Genomic DNA, 24,427 nt, shown 5'->3' with positions numbered 1-24,427 from the left:
TTTATATGACGCCTTTTTATTTTGTAGGTCCCGCAAGATCTCAAGGGTAAGCCAAGGTGGTCTTTTGCCACATTTTCTATCTTTCCTAACCATCGGAATAACTTGCTTTTGGGCCCTTAATAGCGTCCCTTTGAAAAACTGCCAACTTTCCTCAGTTGTTTTTCCCCTCAGTCTTAATTCCCATGGGACCTTGCCTATCAGCTCTCTGAGCTTACCAAAATCCGCCTTCCTGAAATCCATGGTCTCTATTCTGCTGTACTCCCTTCTACCTTTCCTTAGAATTGCAAATTCTATGAGTTCATGATCACTTTCACCCAAGCTTCCTTCTACTTTCAAATTCTCAACAAGTTCCTCCCTATTAGTTAAGATCAAGTCTAGAACAGCTTCCCCCCTAGTAGCTTTTTCAACTTTCTGAAATAAAAAGTTGTCTGCAATGCAGTCCAGGAACTTATTGGATAGTCTGTGCCCCGCGGTGTTATTTTCCCAACATATATCTGGGTAGTTGAAGTCCCCCATCACCACCAAATCTTGGGCTTTGGATGATTTTGTTAATTGTTTGAAAAAAGCCTCATCCACCTCTTCCGCCCCCTCTTTCGGGGGCCCCTTCCGTAAAAAAGTTGCAATATTATAGAATACTATATTCTCATGGGGAGCCTCTGTAGGGCCCGAGGTCTGGGGCAAATTGCCCCACTTGCATCTCCCTCTGGGCGGCCCTGCTGGTTGGATGCCTAAAATTAGGCTGTTCTGATGGTTGAGCTGACAGTTCTTAGAAACAGCAAGGAATGGTTGGCATCACATTCTCATCCTCTAAAGTACAAAAGTGTCAGGAAAGAATCATGTTATCAGCATTTTGGCTGGTAAGCTGATCACAGAGAAATAAAATAATTGATCCTGCACAGTGCTGGAAAATGTGCCAGAATGTGTAAGTCCAAGGTAAAAAATGATGAGCAGAATATGGAACACAGAAAAACTAATAAGAGCACCTTTTACTGCCAAGAACTAATCCCTGCCTTCTGGCGGGAATAAGGAGGAAACATGTTCCAACCCCTAATTCCTTTGGACTCAAACTTCATTGGGATTTTAGGGGTTCTACCAGAGGCATTAGGTCACATGCAAACCCCTCTTCCCTAACCACATGAGCTTTGGAGAGGAAACCAGGGGCAGAGCCAGTCCTAGAAATTGAAGACTACCCCAACAGGAGCAGGTAACCAAGCACCTCTTCATAGCTCCCAGGACACAGGAGACGTCCTCACACTCTGCTGCCTTCACTTAAGGTTTTGGACATTTTCTTTTTGCTGACTGACTGCTTTTTTTGACTGCCTCCACCCCATCCTTCACAGTCCCTCCGCTTGCGTCTTCCTTCCCTATTTTGCTCTTTCCCTATCCTCATCTCTGCTTCTCTGTCCCTTCAATTTCACTCTTCCTATTCCTTTGTCTTTCCTGCTTCCTGGAGCCTATTAAGTCATCCCTTCATGCCTCTCCCTTCATCTCCAATCTGCAGGGGCGGCTCTACACATTTCGCCGCCCCAAGCATGGCAGCATCCGGCGGGGGACCCTCTGCCGGTTGCTGGTCCACGGCTTCAGTGGACCTCCTGCAGGCGTACCAGCAGACCCTCCGCAGGCACGCCTGTGGGAGGTCCACCGGGGCCCTGCCTGCCGCCCCAAGCATGTGCTTGGCATGCTGGGGCCTGGAGCCGCCCCTGCCAATCTGTAAAACACATACAAAAATCAACAAAACTCCCATCCACCCTCAGAAGCACACAACAAAGAGGAACCAATCTAACCTTTACCATCCACAACTCTAATCATTCTACTTATTTTTTGCATGCCCTTCTTTCATCCTGTGTCTGTGCAATTCTCAGCAAATTGGAGTGCTAATCTCCGCTGGTGCTATTGCAAAAAGGGTAATAGTAATAATACTGGTTGTTAAACATCTCATCATCATGTTGGAGATTACAGTTTGGTACATGTTTCCTCATACATTATATATTCCACCTGAGGACTGCTCCTTTTTTATCCAGGCCATTTGTGAGTAAGGATGCAAGCACAGAGACTAACAACTGCTCAGTATGAGGCAGAGTTAAGTACCTGTAATTATTTTTACTCATGTGCAAGCCTAACTGGTGGTGGCGTGGAAAAATGTTTCCTATATGGTAGGTGAAAGGCCAAAGAAACACTTCTCTTAAGTAGAGGAAGTATACTGAGCTGCTGTCTAGTGAAGGTGAGACATAAGGAGTTCCTATCGACTTTTCTGGTTGTTTATAGCAGAGATAGTAACACCAGAAGCTTCTTTCACAGAGTTGCTGCAATGGAATGTTATGGGTAGGTGCACTTGTGCCTCCGTATTTGTGGTCGGAAGTTGTATAAGAGAATCCAAGCTGCAAAACACACATTCACTACACAAACCTATGCTCTGCTCTTGGAACAGCTGCACTTTACAGTAATGCCAGCATCTGTTTTGTGGTTTGAAGGCGTTTTAGTCTTGCGAAGTTGTTTTAACCTTGACGACTCCTTAAGGTTTTCTTGCTGTGTGTTTTCACTAATTCATGGTGAATATTTTTTTCCACGTCTTGAATGTAGTTCATTGTTTTCTACTTTTTACATTGGCTCTGACTGTTGGCCTCATACACATGGCAACACATGTGATATTGGTTGCCTTCTGCTCACCAGCCATGTAGATTAAGAGTCCATATTGATCAAGGACAGCCATAATAGATTAGATTATTTTTAATTTATTTAACATAGACTCTATGCTAAGAACTACTGGATCTCAATGTCTGGATTATTCTGAAATGGATCAATATTGTTCTAATAACATTTATAGGCAAAGCCATGCTCTGACATAGGTTTTCAGATTGCTCCCTTCTTCAGCATTTTCAGTATGATTATATAATAAATTTAAGACACTAAGATAATGCCACTAAAATAACAAAACTACTCAAACTGAACAACTAATTGCTGTTTCCAAACAAAAAAAGTGTAAAAGTTTCCTCTTTCTCTTCCTCTCTTGTTGGATTCTTATCCTTTCATATCAAAAGAAATTGAAAGGATTGGGATTATTTATTTTGAAAAGAGACAAGCAAGAGCAGACAAGATAAAAGTATGATATGGAAAAGCGTTGTTTCATAATACAAGGAGTCTTCTCATTTAAATCAAAAGGCAGCAAATTCAAAACTGTTAAGAAATACATTTTCACATAGTGCATAATTAGACTGTAGAACTCATTGCCACAGGATGTGGTTGAAATAAAAAATTTAACAAGATTATTCAAAGTGGTACTAGACATTTATCTTGATAACAAGAAGATTCACAGTACTAACAGTTAACACTTAGAATTTTTTAGAAGGGATATAAAACCCTATGCTTCAAGCCTTAGGGACTGGTTTGACTATTAGGTATAAAAAAGAGGCTTTTATGTGGGTGGATTTTTCCACATCTGCCTACTGTGTAGTTTCTTGTACCTTCCTGTGAAGTGTGCGGTACTGGCTACTGTAAAAGTCGAGATACCACACAAAACTGATTCCAGGTCTGAGCCAGACTGCTTTAAAATCATAGGAAACTTTGAAATGACTAGAGAATTCAGTGCATTTTATTATTGTCCTGCATATCCTACTGAGCAAGTATTCCTTGCTTCCACAACTCAAAATTAAATTCTGGTCCTATTGAAGTCAGTAGTAGTTTTGCCATTTAATTCAGCGGGGCCAGAATTTCATCCTTAATGTTTTAAATAGTGGTTCTCAAACTGGGGCTGCCGCTTGTATAGGAAAAACCCCTGGTGGGCTGGGCCGGTTTGTTTACCTGCCCCATCCGCAGGTCCAGCCGATCGAGGCTCCCACAGTTCGCCGCTGCAGTCCAATGGGAGTTGCTGGAAGTGGCAGCCAGTACGTCCCTCGGCCCGCACCGCTTCCAGCAGCTCCCATTAGCCTGAAGCAGTGAACCGTGGCCAGTGGGAGCCACAATTGGCCGGACCTGCAGACGGGGCAGGTAAATAAACTGGCCAGGCCTGCCTACACAAGCGGCGGCCCCAGTTTGAGAATCACTGGTTTAAAACAATCTACAAACTTTTGTATGTTGACTTGCCACTACTTCCCATTTTTTCCACATCATCTGCTTGTATTGATCCTCTTCCTTCAGGCAAATCAGCCAACAGGAGATCACATGTGAGATTAAAAACCCAGACAAAAAGAAGTTCACATTTGCTGCTTTTTTGTACAGAGGGACCCTGAAATGAACAGGTCAGCTTCCTAAGGTAAACTAGTCATCAAACATACACTAGAATGGATACAGTGAATTTTCTTCAGCATCAGTGAGGGAGTTTGCACAACCAAGGTTGTTTGATGGTTCTTCATACTATCTCCTTTCATGACATAATATTGCTGTTTTGTTGTTGGCCTTAATCATACAAACGCCTAAGGAGCAAAACGCCTGTGCCTTCCCAACTGTCTATAGTTCAGAAAATTGAGGCCTTTATGGCACTTGGAAGGAAAGCAATCAACGGCCTTGCTCAATCCAGTCAAAACATGAATGTAGTTTTCTGAATTTCAGAAAGAGTTTGAGGTCAAAGGGTCTATCTGATCATCTCCTATATATCACAGGCCACCAGAACAACCTACCACCCACACACTACACCTAACAACCAACTTTAGACCAAAGTATTACAGCTGACAGGAGATCAGACTATTATGTACCATAGACAGGGAATAGGAGAGACCAAGATACACTGGTGCCCAAGGCCCCCACAATGGCAGGGAAATGATTACGTGAGATATACCCATATAATCCTGGCAAGTATCCCACACCCACATGCTGCAGAAAAAGGCAAAAACTCAACAAAGTTACTGCCAATCTGAACTGGGGGAAAATTCCTTCCCGTCTCCACATATGGTTATCAATTAGACCCTGAACATGTGAGCAAGAACCAGCCAGTCAAGCACCTGAGAGAGAGAAACCTCAGAGGCTGGCCATCTTGTCTAATGACTCATCTCCAGCTGTGGCTATCCCTGATGCTTCAGAGGAAAGCGATTTAAAAAAAAAACCCGAAGACACTGGAGTGGGGAATCCTTTCCTGACACCCGCAGGTGGCTGGCTGAAACCCTGAAGCATGATCTTTTAGGAAACATAAAACTTAAACTGGAAGTAAGCCCCAGAGCTGTTGAGTTCTTCCCTCTACCATCACAACCAACCCTGTCATACAGTTGCAGTAATAAATGTGTTCAGTTTACTCTTAAAACTAATTAAGTTGCTTGCTCCCAGAACAACTATTGGGGAGCCAGTTCCAGAACTTGACCCCTCTGATGGTTAGAAACTGTCTTCTAATTTCCATCCTGAATTTGTTCATGGCCAATTTATATCCATTTGTTCTTGCACCAGCATTGTCCTTTAGCTTAAATAGCACTTCACCTCCCCCCCCATTGTATTTATAGACAGCAATCATATCCCCTCTCAGCCTTCTTTTTGCTACACTAAACTCGTCCAGTCTCCTCTCATAAGATAGTCCTTTCATCCCTTGATCATTCTACTTGCTCTTTTTCTGCATCTGTTCCAGTTTAAAATCATCTTTCTTGAACATATATGACCAGAGTTGTACAATGGCATTAATACTTCACTACCTTTGCTGGAAACTCCTTGCCTGATACCATCCTAGGATCACATTTGCCTTTTTCACAGCTGCATAACATTGGTGGCTCATAGTCATCCTGTGAGCAACCCACACACACAAGTCTCTTTCCTTCTCTGTCACTTCCAACTGGTAAGCCCCTAGCTTGTAGCAGAAATTCTTATTATTAGACCTTAAGTGCTTAACCTTGCACTTTGTATTACTGAATTTCATCTAATTTCTTTCACTCCTATCTGCAAGATCATCCAGCTTTTCCTGTATAATATTCTGTACCTTCTCTGTACTGATGATGCTTCCCAACTTTGTATTATCAGCAAACTTCATCCGCACACTCCTACTTTATGAGCCAAGGTCATTAATACAAATATTTAATAAGATTGGTACCAAGCAGGGCCGGCGCTACCATTTAGGTGACCTAGGCAATGGCCTAGGGCGCTAGAATTTGGGGGGTGCGCTATTTTGCCGGGGGGGCGGCACGCGGGTCCAGTGGACCTACCGCAGTCATGCCGGCGGATGGTCTGCTTCTGGAAAGGCTCCGGTGGAGCTGCTGCAGTCATTTTAGCAGACGGTGCGCTGGTCTAAAGGCTCCGATGGACCTACCGCAGTCATGCCTGCGGCAGGTCCACCGGAGCCTTTAGACCAGCAGACCGCCCGCTGGCATCACTGCGGCAGCTCCACCGGAGCCCTTCCAGCAGCGGACCGTCCGCCAGCATGACTGCGGTAGGTCCACCGGACCCACGGGGGGCGGTAAAATGGCCTTCCACCTAGGGCGTCAGAAACCTTGGCGCCGCTCCTGGTACCAAGACTGATCTTTGAGGAACTCTACTAGTAGCCTCCCTCCAGTCCAGCACAACCCATTGCCTTGTCCCCTTTAGCCAGTTCCTTATCCATCTTACAGTTCTTGTACTTATTGCCAGCTTTCCTACAAATAATTTCCCATGGCACCATATCAAATACTATGCTGATGTCCAAGTAAATTAGATCTACTGCACTTCACTTATATAAAAAAGGAAGTTATTTTCTCAAAGAAGGAAACTGGGTTCTACCTTTCATAAATCCATGTTGTGTTACATCTCCTTTACCATTGACCTCTATGAATTTAATTTCGTCTTTCCTTCTCAATTTGTTCTAAAGCATGCCTACTTCTGAAGTCAGACTAACAGGTCTATAATTGTTCAGATCACTTTTTCTGCCATTGTTAAATATAGGTACATTAGTTATTCTCCAGGCAAATTGTAGTACCCCAAACAGATAGATTTATTAAAAATACTTGCTACCAGACCAGCAATCTCTTGTGCCAGTCTTTCAGTATCTGGGACAGAAGTTATCCGGTCCCCATAATTTGAGTGTATTAAGCTCTTTAAGGGTTTTTTCCACTTCAGATTTGGTAATTTCCATTTCTAGATACTCATTTCCATCAGCCATACTACCTTCATGCATATGTTCCATATTATCATCCTTACTGAAGAAAGAAAAAGGAAAAAGAAAGGGGGAGGGGCAAATGAAATGAGAAAAACAGGATAAGAAATATTCTACTCAGAAACCTGGTTGACTGATGTCTCCTAGTTTCCTTAGGAAAGCATGTAGTAGCATAACACCACTTGTAACTAAATTACTAATAACTAGAGTTGGTCAGGAATATTTCACCAAAACATTTTTTTAAAATAGAAAATGACAATTTGTTGAAACCTAAACTTTTTGCACAAAAGTATTGGTCTGAACAACACGTTTATCAGGAAAGGCTTCTCAGGTCAAGGGTGGAAAAAATGAGAGACAGAGAGACATACTTTTGCACTGCAGAATAGCCACCAGCCCCATGGATAGGGACCTCGCATTAGATGTGGGAAACCCAGATCCAAGTCCCTGCTCTGTCTGGTTTGGAGCAACAACTTTAATCTGGGTCTCCACATTCCAGGTGAGTGCACTCACCACTTGGCCATTCTGGGGCTCTCTTTCTCATTTTTTCATTAAATATTTAGAATTTTTTGGTTTTGTTTTGTATCAGACTGCAACCAAATTTAGTATTTTTCTGCTAAACAGATTTCTTGTTTCCTGCCCAGCCCCACTAACAACATACAACTGAAGCATGAACATCTTTCAAAGAATTCAAAAAGGGCCACTGTATCTCTATAACTGCAGATTCTTAGATTTATGTCAAAAGGTAAGAGGAAAGACCTGCTGGGTACAAGCCATTGTTCAGTTGGCCCATCTACCACATAATTCCACTGCCATATACACATATATATCAGGGAGGAGCTGTGGTCACATTACTACTCCAGCTCAAATCCTGCTTTATTGGCCACGCTGAAGTTGTAGCTCAGATATCCAGAGGAAGCCAAAGAGTCTGCTCCTCCAGGGCCACTCGCATATGGTTGACACTCAGGCTATGTGCTCATTATCAGAATTTCACCTTGACTGAAAATCTGTTCTTCAAATGCTGAATATGTCACTTTCAAACATTCACAATTTTGTTAATTTTTCTACCAGTCTTGTTTTAATTTAATCATGGATATATGCTACTCCTCAATGAGGAATGTTTCCATGTCAAGTTTCAAATTCAGCTATTTTTGATCTAGCCATGTTGAAAAAAAATATGGCAACATTTTAGAGAGAGAAAAGTGTTTGTTTTCTTGATGGACATAACACAAAACTGTGAAAGGGATTTTACGTAAAATTAGCAAAAATATTTACCTTTGGATGGAGACTAAGCATGGAAGGTGAAATTAAGATGTTCTCAGCATGTGAAAATATACACATGCATTCATGCAGCTAATGTACTTACTGCATATACTGCAGATTTCAGATTCGTATTAAAACTCAACTACACCAAGGCTGGAATAATTTGACAGATGCTAAATTTATGATTCTCATAGTTACTTGCATGTGAAAACGTTTTGCTATGCTTGTGATTTTTGTCAAGGTATTAAAATTATTGCCATATGCAGGGAGACATATTTTAACCTCATTGTTAAATTAAAAACATTCATATTGAATCAGTGACAAAATGGACCAAGAATATATGTTTTATATAAGCTTGGGGGGGGTTAATTACATTTAAAATTTGTAACCTAATATACTGAATTATTTTAAAATATTTTCAATTTTTAAATCTATCATATATTATATTATTTTTAAGTCCACATTTATATATAGTGGCATATCAATGTTCTGTTAACATACAAGAACACAGCATGTGCATATTTGTTTATGGTTATGTGGATGTGGCATATATAAATATAACATTTTGGATATTATGCAAGTATGTGCATATTGTATTTATATCATTATCAATACATTATATATAAAGGTGTCCATATTTTGTTTATAATTTATTCTCTAATAGTTGAAACAATGTCATAGAAATATACACCTATTAAGAGTATCTAATGACATAATGATAGACATCATTAGACTCTTTTCATGCATATATTTCTTGCCAGTATATAACTGGTGAAACATTTATAAAAGCCTGTAAGATATGAAAAGCAAAACGTTTTTATCAAAGATACATACAAAATCATTACCCAGAACCTTGCTCAGAAATTTTAAATTGAATTAAAAAAATAAATTTAAATATACAAAAATGTTAGATGGTAAAATCAACCTTCGAATGAAATCTACTGCCACTATTGTGGAATCAATATCACTTGAAATTCAAGCAATGGCCTGTAGGGGGATAGACTAAAGTTGTAAGTTCTTTCCTAATGTAAGAATTCTGGACTCAAACCTACAAACTGTTCCTACTGCACATATACTTTGTTCTAAGTAGAGGACTACAAAGTGACTCTGCTTATGAGAAAAAAATTGGATTTATTAAATTTTTTAAAATGTTTTGCATGGGCCTAACTCTGCTCCAACTGAAGTCAATGGTAAACTCGCATTCATTTCAATGGGAGCGTAGTTAGGTCAATGCTGAGCACTTTTGTAAATTTCATCCAGTAGTTACTGTACGCAGAACTAATCCTTACATTTTTGGGCTCCTAATCAGGAAAGCACTTAAGAACATGCTTAAATCCCTCCCTATGTAAGAAAACACTGACAAGGCTCATTGACTTCAATGGGACTAAGCACGTTATTAAGCATTTTTCTGAACAGGGATGATTTACTGACTGGAGACTTTAAGGTTATATTTGTTGAAAAAGAGAAAAACATATTATTTTTAAATTGTTTGATTTCAAGAAAATAACAAGCAGTTTATTTTATGCAGTATAGCACTGCTACCCTCTTGATTTTCAAAGGATAGTTTTAGTTTTTACAGAGCTATCCTGTGTCTTTTGAGCTACTGTCAAGGACCTTAAAGCATTCAAAAACATTTGAGGCCAACACAGTTTCACACTCTGTCAAGGTTCCTTCCCCACTCTGAACTCTGGGGTACAGATGTGGGGACCCGCATGAAAGACCCCCTAAACTTATTTTTACCATCTTAGATTAAAACTTTCCCATGGCACAAGTTCCACCTTGTTCTTCAACAGTATGCTGCCACCACCAAGTGATTTAGACCAAGAATCAGGGAAAGGACCACTTGGAGTCCTATTTCCCCAAAATATTCCCCCAAGCCCTGCACCCCCCTTCCTGGGGAAGGCTTGAGAATAATATCCTCACCAATTGGTACAGGTGAACACAGACCCAAACCCTTGGATCATAAGAACAATGAAAACTCAATCAGGTTCTTAAAAGAAGAATTTTAATTAAAGAAAAGGTAAAAGAATCACCTCTGTAAAATCAAGCTGGTAAGTACTTTACAGAATAACAAAAGATTAAAAAACACAGAGGATTTCCCCTCTAGGAAAAACTTTAAAGTTACAAAAGCAGGTATAAACCTCCCTCTTAGCACAGGGAAAATTCACAAGCTGAAACAAAAGATAATCTAACACATTTCTTTGCTATTACTTAGTATTTCTGCAATATTAGATGCTTAGTCCAGATATGCTTAAGGAGATGTATTTTTCCTGCCCTGATTCCTTGCTGACTCGAAGAGAACAAAACAAAGACACAAACAAAAACCTTCCGCCACAGATTTGCAAGTATCTTCTCCCCTTATTGGTCCTTTTGGTCAGGTGCCAACCAGGTTATCTGAGCTTCTTAACCCCTTATAGATAAAAGAGGAATTTCCCCTTTACATGGTAAAGAAGGATTTTATGCTATCCTTAGATGTATGTTTATGACACACCCTAATGGGCCATGTCAAACCATCCAGGCACTGTCTGACTACGCCAGGAGGACAGGAGACACTGGATGTGCTTTAATTAGACCTCAATTCTAGTCTTAAATATCTGGGACTAACCATCAGATAAAATTTTACAGTGCAGGTAATTCCATAATTCTTTCCAAATACTTGGGGGCTGCCATCAGCCTTCCCCTATCCTGGTCCCAGCCAACCCGCTGCTCTGTCTGAGGGTTAAAGGGAGCTATAAAGGAGTGGTGGGGGTTGACATCTCACCATACCAGTTGTAGGAGCCCCAAACCCCTCTTCTCTGATCCTTTAAAGAATACCTCCTTTAAATCTTTTACCAGTCCATTTGATCTGATCACCATGTCCATTCCCTGCAGAATATCTGCACAGGACATTTGCCACAAGTTTACATGATGAATTGTGACCGTATAGCTTAATGCCCCTTTTCCTAACCTAACAGACGCCTAACCTGCAGTAGGGAAGGCCACCCTTCCCCTCCCTGCCAACCCCCGCCCCCAACCCACATCTTGCCTAGCCCAATCTGGTGGTAAGAGAAAAATTCCTTCTCAGTCCCCTTGAGAAAGAAGCATCTAGGGTAATAACAACAACAGATCATGAGGAAACCTGTATTTTAACTACTTACATGAGTGGGAGGTTGGGTGTTGCTCACGTGCTTCAGGTAAAAGAGGTCTGGAACCCATCTGGTCACCTGTGGGAGAGAGGGCAAGATGTCTGCTGACCTGGTCTGTGTGACTGCTGCCTACTTTTTATGTGGAACAGGTAATCTTGGGGGCAGGAGAGGGCTTTAAAAAGGCAATGACCCCTTTCCTCTGAGCAGGTGGAAAACTCACCCTTGCAATTCAAGAAGGGCAACTCACCTTTTTTGTTAAACCAAACAAAGGTTAGTTATTTAATATGTGGCGAGGGCAACTGAAATCCTAAAGGTAAAATATCTGTAAAGTTTTTTCTGGGTTATCCTTAATTATTCTTTAAATGGCACATGCATGACTATTCTCCCCTGACAGAGAGATCTGATGATACAGCAATGCAATATGGTTTTCTTTGTCCTAGCTGGCAGTTGATTTTTTGTGACATCTGATTTGCTCACTGCAAGAGTGTGTTTGTTTTAGGGGGAGGTAGAAGGATTGGGGGAGTTTAAAGTAAGGTATCTACAGCTAGCCAGTTTTTCTGCTGACTAGTTCAGTTTTCTGTGGCTATATTATGCTGGATTAAGCACTCAGTCTACTACAACTCAGTGCTTAATTTGTAATGAAAGAGGTGTCGGGGCTCAAGCAATTGTTTTACATTCATAACTGATGCAGCAAGCCCAGAGCTATGAAGTGCCAAGCCTAGATATGTCAGGGCTGAGCCTTGGCACAAATTAAGCACTGCATCCATCAGACGATTGGTACGTAGTAAGACGCATTGTTTGACTAAGGGTATCTCTACACTGCAGCGGGGACAGAGCTTCCCAGCTCAAATAGACAGACAAATCCTTGTTCTGTTAAATCTAGTGGGCTAAAAGTGGCAGCATAACCAGGGGTAGCACAGGCAGCAGCTTGGGCTAACCAGCCAAATACAAATCTGCCTGGCCACCCTGGCTACGTACTCTGGCAGCTAGTGCAAGCCCCTATCTGTGCTACCCTAGCCTACTCTGCTGCTTTTAGCATGCTAGGTTGAGCAGAGCTAACATATGTCTGTCTACTCAAGCTGGGAAGCACACTCCCAGTTATAGTGTAGACATACTCTTAGAACAGGCAATATCTAGCAAAAGGAAACATGAAACAACAACAAACGCTATAGTCTTCTTCTCAACTGAGATTGTGAGGGCCCTCTAGCCTCCTGTAACCATAGATAGGGCCTGCTTGTTCTCTTACAGCATTCCGTTCCAGCCACAGGAGAGTGTAATCTCAGCTCTCTTTTGGTTGCAGGCTCCTTCATGCACCTTGGGCCTTCATTTATACCATGCAGCCTGGAATCAGACCCAATCACTAGATACTGTCCAGTTGGGTCAGCTGATTCCCAGCACCCACCTGCTGGACTTCCATCCAGGCTGACTACTCGTGGCTCTAAAGAGAAAGCACTCTGTTACATTATATGTGAGTTAATCTTGAGAAGGAGGTGTCCTCTGAGCATAGGACTGAGAATCAGGAATTCCTGAGATCCAGTCTGACTCTGACACTAACTCCCTCTGTGGCTTTGGGGAAATCACTTATCACAGTCTTCTACTGGCACTAAAGATACTTTATTCTTCCCAACACCTTGTGCTGTAATATTAGATAGTGCATGTAAAGTCTACAGTCTAGGACACCACCGCACAGGAGCAGAACATCTTCAAAAAAGTGACATTCAAAGACTTAATAATGTCCCTGGCATTCCACAGTCTCTGTGGATCAGAGGGTCAAAGATATCTGAGATAGTATCCTATTTATTTATTATATAAACTATGAGAGCCATGTAATAATAAGCCAAAGAGTGCTTAATATATTTTTAAAATAAGAACCCTAATTTATCTCTTTTTCCTCAAGCATAGTACAAGTATTGACTTTTATTTACAAAAAGAGGGTTTTCAGGAAATAAGCAAAACCCACATCATTTATTAATATAACTAATCTGCAACTAATACTATTTTTACACATTTATAGGGCATAATTATAATAGCTAGGGTTTTATTCAACAAAGTCCTTCAATTCTGGCAAGGTAGGCTGTATAAAATGGCACAGCATTCCGGATAGCATTCACGAACCAAACAAGTAATTTCAAATTCTGTCCTTGGATACCTGAATGCAACTCCCAGTGACTTCAATAGGAGTCATGCACACACATTCCAGGGTAGGATTTAGAGATGTTATGATCATTTGTTTGGTCATATAATTCTGATTCCTGATTCTTTAACTATTCTCTTGGTATTCCAGGCAAGATGATGGTATACCCCAATTTACTTGAAGGCTGACAGAAAACATACAAGTATGAATTTGGCATGTGTCAAAAAAAAACCCCAAATAAATCAATATAATGGTGGATTTCAATACTAAATTAAGAAATAATGGGCTAAAAATTACAAATTCAGAAATTCCAAGTTTAATACAGTATCATTTACTTAGAATACAGATTTTAGCATCTTCCCTTTTAAAAGTAATATTATTTCTCACTATATGCTGCTCTTTGACTCAGCCTTTGGATCCCTCACTCCTGACCCTGTTATTCATCAGTTGTCCCCAGTAATTATTTGAATCCTGGGTTCAGTAGCTCCTCTCCTTAGGCTGGGGGAGGGGCCTTCAGACACAGGCAGGCTTGTGCTTCCCCACCTCCCTGCTTTTCAACAGGTACACTATCCTAGCCATCGATAGCAGTTTACTCAGGCATATCTACTCTGTTCTGCGAAGTCATTATAAATCCTTAACTCATTTTCTTTCCACACAGATGAGAAATTTCAAACATATATTTAATTGGTTAGATGCAGGCTGATCATCTGGTTTGAATGCTCCACTGGGGTTTCACAACCATGAAATTTAAAGTGAAAGTTAATGGAATTTTTGGTGAGCTTCACTTTGAAGTTATTTGGCTCAAATCCTTTTTGCAATGCTTGCACGCAGAGTGAGACTTGTTAAAAACTTGAAAATTTTATTTGAAGTTTGGTGGATTCTACAGTAGAGAAGTATCAGAGAACAGATAAAAGAACAGAGAAGCACAGAGTAAGGGAAGAGGCATTAGATCTGGTGGTAGGAAAAACAAAAGGAAGAAAGTATACAGGCTGGGGATGGCGTGGAAGCAAAGTGGGTAGGAAGCAACAGACTAAAGAAGCAAAAGGAAAGAGTAAAGAGTAGAAGAGCAAGAGAATGTAGAAAAAGGCATATAACAGGGAGATACAGTAGCACAGATGACACCAGATTATAAAAAACTAACAAACCAAAAACGCAACCACAGCGCACACACTGCTCCCTCCCACTTCACAAAAAATTAGCATAAATTTGTAAACAAAGATAAAATTAAATGGAAGTCTTGCTTGGGAGGGAGGTCTGCATCCTTCTGGTGACAAAACTCACACTATGGTGAGGACAATGTGACATTAACACTCCTGAATTACTGTAGTGATGATGGATAATACAGCCACTGCACATTCCTGATACATAAGTGGATAGGAATGGGGATGCTGTACCATCAATCAAGAATGATCTTTAGAAAAGAGGTGGTTAACTTGGGTAAAATGCTGCCTGTCAAAGATGTAATCCTGTCTCTCTCCTGCCCAGCACACTTTGGTTAGCTACAGGATTCTGAATGGAATTGGCTGAGCTAGAAGGACCCCTCTGTAGAAAGAAAGTCACAAGAGGAAGCTATGTAGCAACTGTTCTGAGGATGGCCTTATTTCAGAAAAGGTGTAGCCCAAACTCAATATTACTATATTTTTTAAACTATTAAAATGCTTAAATCTGAAAACTACACAGTGCACTCTGAATTCCATATTTTTGATCAACAAAGAGTATTTTGTGTTACACTAGTAACTGTGGATATTTGTTAATAGCATCTATCAGTCAACACAAAATTAAGGCAACTCTAAATTTTCTAGGTTAAAGATATTTGAATAAGAAAGTTTTGATAGTACTGTAGATTTTGATTATTTCTCTTCAAATGCAGATATCTTTTCAGTTTCTGTCAGTTTTCAAAGCCTATAAAGGTCAAGCAGGTACTTTATCTTCCTTAAGACACTGAGGTCTGTTTTCCATCATTTGCAAGTTCTAAGGTTTATGCTTCTTCAAGGAGGTGACACCGGTAAAATTCTCACAAATCTTTTAAATGTGGTCTTTAAAAATTCTGTGAATCTTGGCTAAAACATGTATATTTCTTTCAGCTAGAAACCTGAACCAGAGAAATTTTAAGAAAACAGTCTGATTCTTAAAAAATGCAAGTACAGTTTAGAATAATATGGTGAATGGGAAACACAGCACTAGAAATTGACATGCAGAGTTCCTTGTGAGTGGGTGTGAGTATACATATACGGGAGATTTTTTAAAAAGAAAACCATGATCAATTCTTGTCTGCACTACATATGTGTAACTAAATTAACTTTTTATTTTAATAACCGCTCTCACCAGTTTAAGATTTTAAATAAAACCAGAAGTATTGTAGAATCATTAAGACAAACTGAAGAAGCAAATGAAAAGTTAACAGACTTCAATGTGTTTCTTTGCAGGTATTCTGGAAATAAGAACAGTGGCAGTTGGAGTAGTGGCAATCAAAGGGGTGGAAAGTGAATACTTTCTAGCAATGAACAAGTCTGGAAAACTCTATGGAAAGGTACTGATAATACTGCAAAGAACTTATACTATGGAAATATATACTTGTGTACATTTTATGCTGATTTTTACATAACCTCTGTGTAATTTGTGTACATTACTGCTAGTAAGTGGAAATGTATTGCATCTTTATCCTATGGCAATGGTGGATTTATATGCCTGGTTTTAGAAACTAAAGATTAGATCCCTAATCCTGTTTTAGTAAAAATCCTCCTCTTAAATATTTCAGCTGCTAAGGGAGGATATTCAAAGCTAAAACATAAAATATGTTAGCTAAGACTTAAGAGACCTCAGTAATTTATTGAGTATTTTAATAACAAATAGTATTTATTATTTGGTATATATTCTTTCCCCAACTTCCTCATTCCCATTGTGTATTTAAAGAACAAAAGTGCTAATTTTATGCTATGCTATCATTCACTCTTAACAGAAAGTATGCAATGAGGACTGCAACTTCAGAGAACTGATTGAAGAAAACCATTACAATACTTATGCTTCAGCAAACTGGACAAACAAAGGGAAAGAGATGTTTGTGACATTAAACCATAAAGGTGTCCCTATGAAAGGTAAAAAAACAAAGAAAGAACACAAAGCATCCCACTTTCTTCCTCTGGCAATATCCTAATCATATATGATCTATAGAGAATTAGTTCCAGCAGGAAGATTATTTTTAAGAAGACAGAACAAGTGATCAAGAGAGGCTGGAATACTACTGAAAAACTGAACAAGCTGGACTTGCGCATTTATGTTTATTTTAAAGAGACTTCATTAAAAAGATTTGAAAATATACACAAAATCAGATTTAGTAACTAAAAGTTGTAAAAAATTGTAAAGAGTTGTACAATCATTATGTTAGTAATAGTAACTGGGTAGTTTCTTAAATTAATTTACCCTTAAGAGTAAGTCATGACTTGATTATCTGATGATATTTTATTTAAAAAAACCTATCTGCTTATTAAACATGGCTGCTATAATAATAATAAAGCAGATGATAATGTTATGTAAAATATGTCGGACTTTAAGGCTGCTGGAATGATTTGTCAGATTATCAAGTCAATACTAAATGTGGAGATTGAGCAGTATTTTAAATAGTTCCCAGAGAAACGAAACATAAATTATACATAAACTAGGATCAGAAAAAAAAACCTTAAATCTTGTAAATTTGTTACTGCCATATTACAATTAAAAAAGCTTGTTTGGAAAATTAAGGTTGCACCACTACAAAATATCAAATGTATTAACAAGAACAAATACCTAATGCTGCTCTAAAAGATGTTTCAAAATAGTGTATGTAAAATAATAGCAATAGGGAATAAATAAAAATGTACTTCATCTCACTTTCCACAAAATAACATTTTATATAACGACGAAGTAAAAATTCAGACATCTTAAGGTTTTTTATGTAACATAACCTATCTTTTGTATAATTCCTGTTAGGGCATATGGCTTTTAATATTGTTTTTCCACCGTTATTCATGCTTTTTCTCTTGTTACAGCATTAAACTTTATTTTAAGTTATATTTGAACTTTATTGTTCTAAGTTATTTAAGTTGATGTTATTTATAAAAAAAACTTATTAAGCTGCATCTGTTTCATATGCTTTTAATTCTAAAGGAATAACAAAATGGTCTGGCTGAGCTGCATTGGTTTTTTTCTATGACCAGACACAAAGTCTAGTACACAACACTCTTGCCAATATGCACTGGATGGCAGACAAAAATGACAGCCTGCAGCAATTCTTACAAATGAAATCTCACAGGGAACAACCCAAAAACGTAAAAAAAACTTTTGCCACATACTTCTGCCAATTAAATTTGATAGCATTCCCAGAGTTACAGCAGATATAGTAAGGTTGCAGTTTTGACAGATATTGGGCTACATCCTCAGTTGGTATAAATCAGCACTGAGTTTTATGGAGCTACTCCAATTTACACCACCTGGGGAAATGGTCCAGAAAGTCTAGCCAATAACAATGAAACCTCATGACACTAGAGATTTAAATCCTCTATCCACAGATGTAAAGCAATAGTTCAATAAACTATTGCCACATGAATAGTTCAGTGTCTCTACTTTAATTCTTGCCTTCACTCTTCAGACTGGCAACAAATTTGCCAGTTAATATTATATGAGTACTTGTCTGCTATAGGAAATGGACCGAGATCTCCAAATAATTACACTAAAAAAGCAGCTGTAAGATGATCACCATTAACCTCGGATAGATTCAAAGCAGTTTCCAATAGAGTTAAAAGCTCAGTTTTCCGCTACAGACTCTTGAGCTGCATCTAAAGTAGGGCTTTTGCCAGTATAAAAATGTTTTTTTTTTTAAATCACACCCTTAACCAACATTACTGGACTGGCAAAAGTTTCTGGAGTAGACCTGGCCTAGGTTAGTTCAAGTTTTGAATGCAAAAAGTGAAACCCCACTAACACTGTGTTTAGCTACTCTATTGAAGCTGGATTTAAAATGCAACCATATGCCAACATACTTAAAATTAAATTCAGAATCAGAGTTGGCTTTTCTAAAGATCTTATGATTAGGTAATTCAAACAGAGAGCAGTATGATCAAATGTTTCTTAAACTTTGTTGATAATTTTTATATGCACTTTTTGATATTTGCCTTGCCTATTGGGCTGACATTGTGACACCTTGAACTATCTGCATATGATCAAGGATCAGAAGAGGTTGAATATCTATGTTCATGTAGCAAAGAAGATTGCCAGCTTATAAGGAAAGATGATCAAGATAAAACAAAAACATTTAAAATCATTGCAATGTAATTAACAGGCCAGATCATACTCCCTTTGATCCACGCACAGAGGATCATTCACAAATAGACCATCACCTTTATCTGTGGGAGAAACTACCTAGCCCAAGTTTTTTAAATGTTTGAACATAAAAAGTATTATAAAATGATAAATATTATTGGCATGGAGAGGTGAAATGTCATTTTTCTATATGGACTAGCCTACCTGATTGATTGTAAGGGAATTCTGCATGTGAGGTTGTTGTAGAATGAAGCAGCACGTGGGCTCCATACTCACAGCCACTGTTCTCATCAGAACCACTGGATACATGAACTTCTGAAAATCTGGCCATGCCATTTAGGTTCCTAAACAGGAGATGAGCTCTTTTAAACATATGGACCCATAAGTAATTTTATACTCATACTTTTGGAAGAGAAGTATTGTAAATTCTCAGTTATTAGATTTGCTTTTCTAATCAAATAAAATTAGATTTTAAAATTAATACTATAATTGCAGTTACTTTAAAAAAAGATTTTAAATCACTGACTAATAATTAACTATTCTGGACCAGATTGTGCCCCCCAGATCTTCACGGATATCTTTTTCCCCCTTGTGATTGGATTAGTGTTAGGTATAGGTAGAGCCTGGTAGATGCACACTGTCCCCTACCAGTTCTACAGGTGCACACAAACCTCATCCTCCCAGATGGAATGATTAAAGACAAACTGGCCAAGGTGATCCTTGCAGAGTTTATTTTCCCTTAGCTCTGTCCCACAAGGTTTACTGTGTGGAGAGATCCAGTCCTCTGTTATTTGAAATCAACTTACTTTAAACAATTTTCTGTAATATTAGTGCTCATGTAATTCAAAATCTTTCCTGTCTTTCCCACTATAAGAATAGAATTAGATATGTTCCAAGGATTATGATATATATTTATGTACTATCTCTAACATTTTCCTGACATTAATGTGTAGAGAGCATCCCATGAAGTTCTTAATTCTGTCCAAGTTCAAGTGCTTTTTAAAACACATTGTTATTTCAAATTCATTTGTACTTTAGTAATAAGAGCCAAAACTATCAAACCATTTACTAAAGAACAAATCTGACAACTCAAAACTAATTTACCAGAGTTAGTATTTTTATTCTACAGTATAAAATAGACTTTTGGAACCAACCTTTAATCAAGGGCTAGTGATAACACATGCTAAGAACTTTGTTCTCTATAGTGGTGCACATACATGATGTATGGAGACTTGATGAGGTTAAAAAAAAGTCTGTGCTGGGTAACCAGGATCGTTACCAGGATGCCAACATTTATGAGGTGCCGTTTGTACCTATCATCCAAATTACTCCGCCAGACCCTCTAATGCAGCCTCATATGCTGCTGAATTGGTTCTGTAGTAGACAGAAGTGCTATGTTGCCTCCCTAGATGGAGATATGGTTATTGAAGATGTTTTAGTGCTTCAAAAGAGCTCAGCAGAATATAAGATGTCTGAAAGGAGTCATATAGGGGAGTGACAACAGGGAATCACAGATAGGATATAAGTCAGGGACAATGGGTAAAAAAAGTGATAGTTTGTGCAAAGAAAAGGGAAGGGAAATATAGCATTGTTATGGGGGAGGAAGGGAGCGAGCTAGCCCAGGTACAAAGGGAAGGAAAGCGTCTACACAGGTGGAAGAAGAAAACAACAATAAAGAGGAGGGGAAAGGGCAGAGATTATGGGAGAGTAGAGAAGAAATAAATAAAATAAAGAGACAATGGTTAACAGATACAACCAGAAAAAATAGAAAATGGATAAAATGGAAGAGGAAAAGAACAATAAAACAGAAATAGAGGAATAAGAGGGATAATAAAGGATCAGATCCTCAGGTGAGCTATGGTCACTTTGTACTGCCCTGCTGTCGTACTTTAGATGCAAAAGCTGAGTATATGGTTCAGGGAGGATCACCCCAATTGCAAGAGTGATCCTGTAGCAGCATAGAGTCAGCACAGGGCCTTATATTCCGCACTGCTCTCCTTGCTGCCAACTTAGCAGAGAAGAGCAGTGTGGTTACTGAAAAGGGGCCATGATTGGGAAATCACTGTTATGCCTTTCTTCAGGTTTTGGTCTTCAGCTCCGTATGGCCTTTACAGGCCAGTATAACAGCCTTAGGTTGCTCTAACCCAGTGCACAGTGGAAAGCAAGCAGGTACAGTGAAGCACAAAGATCAGGCAGCACAAATGGGAACTTGACACCGTCTCCTAACTTCCATTCAATATTATGCAAGTATCTAAGGATCTGATCCTGAAAATCCATCCCACAAGAAAATATACCTCTTGTCAATCTCAAACCTGAAAAATGAGTTTGGATGTTAATAATTAGCCTAAACTGACCAAACCAAAAGTAAGAAGACCCTAAAAATCTAAGGCTAGAAAGACAAAGGAAAAGAAGAAGGAATGAGTGCCAGATTTCTTTTGGTATTAAAATATTTCCAATTTACTCTTTTTCAAATATTTTTGAAGACAATCCTCACATCAATCCCAGTATACAATTGTCTTGTATACAAGTGGGGTGCAAACCCTTCTGTCAGCCCAGCTTCTTCCCTTGCCATCTGTTCTTCCACTCCCACTTCTGGCATGTAGCGATGCAGTGGGATACCCCACAGCCCCGCTGAGGGATGAACCTCACCTATCACCACCATGGGCGGAGCCACTGGGTCCTGCACCCGCCCCTCAGAGGTCATGGAGCAGACCCAGAGGTATAAAAGCTTGCCTGCAGAGCTCAGCCGAGGGCCAGCCACTGCCGGGGCCAGATGTTTGCGGCCACTGCCAGCCAGAGCTCACACCCAGCCAGCCGAGCCTGCCCTGCGCTCACTACCCCGAGGAGGACTGGCTGAGCCTGCCTCTTGCCAGCTACCCCGAGGAAATGCCAAGCCCGCCTCTTGCCACCTACCCTGAGGAACAGCTGAGCCTACCATCGGCTACTTACCCAGAGGAACCGATGGTGTTTGAGACCGCCAGGGATGCTACGACGACTCAGGTACCTACTAGGTAGAGTGTGGAAGTAGTATTCTGCTTTGATGTGATGGTGATGGGGAAGACGATGGATAACATTTCAGGTTGTTCTACAAAGGAAGGTGTGAGTATATGGATGTGCAGATGGACATTCTGGAGCTCTATCTACCTTACTAAGCTGGGGTGTTTGTGACTGTGCTAAATGTATAAATAAACTATATTTGTAAATATAAAAGAGTTTCTATAGTGTGAGTGTTGTAACTGTGCACATCGGGGTTCCTTACTATATAATAATTTAAATAATGCTGGGCCTGATCTAGTGACAAGAACCTGTGAACCCTCAAAGTGATAACTGGGGATTCTTAAGTACTCAATATAATTAATACATCATCTAAAGATGGGGCAATAATATAAATTGATTATTTGTTAACTTGTTCCAATATCTTTCCAGGTATCAAAGTTAGGCTGATTGGTCTTTTATTCCCTAGGATCTTCTTTGTTCCCTTTTTAAAAAGACAGGCACTGTGTTAGCCCTTCTCCAGTACTCTGAGGCTTTGACTGTCCTCCATGGGTTCTTGAAGATAATCACTAATTGTTCAGAGATTGCGACATCTAGATCCTTAAGTACCACAGGGCGAATTTTGTCAGGACCTGCCCACTTGAAGACATCTAACTTATTTAAAAATTTTTAACCTGTTCTTTCCCTATTCTGGCTTGTGTTCCTTCCACTTTGTTGCTAACATTAATTGTGTTACACATCTGGTTACAATTAACCTTTTTAATGAAAACTGAACTAAAATAGGCATTAAATCTCTCAGATTTCTTGGTGTCATCCATTGTTAGCTCTCCTTCCCCACTAAGTAGTGGATCTACATTTTTCTTTATCTTTCTCTTGCTCCTAATGTGTTTATAAAATCTTTTTATTGCCTTTTATGTCTCTTGCTTAGGTATAACTCATTTTGTGCCTTACCCTTTCTGATTTTATCCCTACAATGCTTGCACTATTCTTTTATACTTATCCTTAGCGGTTTGTCAATGTTTTCACTTTTTGCAGGATTTCTTTTTGATTTTTTTAGGTCATTAAAGAGCTCCCAATGCAGCCACATTGGCGTTTTACTGTTCTTTCTCTCTGTTCTTCATCCTGAGATAGTTTCCTGCTGTGCCTTTAATACTGCCTCTTTTGGAACTGCCAGCTCTCCTGAACTCCTTTTTCCTTAGATTTTCTTCCCATGGGACCCTACATACCGGTTCTCTGTTTAAGTCCGATTTTTTGAAAATGTCTTCCTTGCATGGGATAAATATAAAGTTATCTTTTGCTATATCTGTAATATGTTTTACACTATTAAATGTCTACTGCTATAAAATACATGTATAATATAGCATAAAGTTAACAGTGGCAAAACTGTCCAATTTCCATGGCCTTTAAAATATTAAATATATAATTTGTTTTCACTTTTAGTTCTACTTTGCAGCCTTTGAAAATATCATCACAGAAATTATACCAGCCACTCAGATTGCCACATGGTTAATCATTATCCAACAAGTAAGAAACCACATTTATAAAAGCATACTGTTCTTTTTAAACCAAGCACTTTTATGGATAATCTGGTCTCTGGGTGAACACATAATCAGTCTGTTCTCAAAAGTCCCAATCTAGCAAGCTACTTCAAGCATGTGATTAGTGCCATTTAAGTCGACAGAACTTTGAAGTCAACAGGACAATCGTGCTTAAAGGTAAATGCTTTGTTGATTCAGGCCTAAGCTAGTATAAACGCAGCAAGCTAATACTGACACGGAAAGCAATTGTCACTACATTACACTCACATAAGAATAGCACTTGCACAGTACTTTTAATTGTTAAAACACTTTACAAATAATAAATGGATTTATTTTCACAACACCAGATGAAGTATTTAGGAAAGTATTATTATTTCCATAATTATCTCCATTTTACAGCTAGGGGAACTGAGACAGAGAAGATAGGTGATTCGCCTAAAACAACAGATGCAGTCACAGTTAAAGCTGAAGTCAGAACTCAGGAATTCCATAATTATTTCTTTATTTACTTACAATATTTCATGAAAAGGAAAGAATTCAGCCTGTTTTTTCCATTCCAGATTGAGTTTTCAGAGGCGACAGTTAGCAAAACTTTTCACTTGAAAATGGAGCAAATTTGATATGGAGTATTTAGTGGCAATAAACATGGAACCCTACTCTGCTAATTTTACATAGTAATTTTTAGAGTAGACCTGCACTTTAAAACAGAAACTCCAAAGAGTAATTTTGTAAGGAATTACATGACGTTTTAAACATGAGACTTCTGTTAACTGTAATGATTCACACAGCTAAAACTCCTAACAATGTTTTTAAAAAGCAGAGTGTAAATCCAAATTGTTTTATATTATATCGCTATACTTTATAGTTTTTATAAAATTTACACAAAACTTCACGTAGTATAAAGAAAATCAAGCATTAAAAACCTTAGTCTTGTAAATAATCTAATAATGCACTTGCTTAAACAAGCTTGCTTGTAAATCTGAGGCATTCCAGATACTGAAATTGTATCACTGCTTACATTCCAGACCTAAAAAGGGAGATTTTC

General features: G+C 39.0%; 2 protein-coding genes across 6 annotated transcripts in view; one reads left to right on the top strand and one right to left on the bottom strand.

Annotated features, from left to right (window-relative positions):
• The window catches only part of FGF7 (fibroblast growth factor 7), a 99,857-nt gene extending 82,283 nt beyond the window's left edge, over positions 1-17,574 (top strand). For all 4 annotated transcript variants that reach the window (XM_030577366.1, XM_030577367.1, XM_030577363.1 and 1 more), the window contains exons 3-4: positions 15,982-16,085; positions 16,515-17,574. In XM_030577366.1, coding sequence (XP_030433226.1) covers positions 15,982-16,085; positions 16,515-16,709 — 299 coding nt within the window. In that variant the 3' untranslated portion in view covers positions 16,710-17,574. The remainder of the gene's footprint in view (positions 1-15,981; positions 16,086-16,514) is intronic.
• The window catches only part of FAM227B (family with sequence similarity 227 member B), a 213,552-nt gene that overhangs the window by 154,701 nt on the left and 34,424 nt on the right, over positions 1-24,427 (bottom strand). The window contains exon 11 of one of the 2 annotated variants that reach the window (XM_030577358.1): positions 11,434-11,499. The exons of the other annotated variant lie outside the window; for it this stretch is intronic. Coding sequence (XP_030433218.1) covers positions 11,434-11,499 — 66 coding nt within the window. The remainder of the gene's footprint in view (positions 1-11,433; positions 11,500-24,427) is intronic. 2 annotated transcript variants of the gene reach the window in all.

This window comes from Gopherus evgoodei, chromosome 10 (genome assembly GCF_007399415.2).
Source record: "Gopherus evgoodei ecotype Sinaloan lineage chromosome 10, rGopEvg1_v1.p, whole genome shotgun sequence".
Classification (NCBI taxonomy): Eukaryota; Metazoa; Chordata; order Testudines; family Testudinidae; genus Gopherus; species Gopherus evgoodei.
This window is presented reverse-complemented; position numbering and strand designations above follow the sequence as displayed.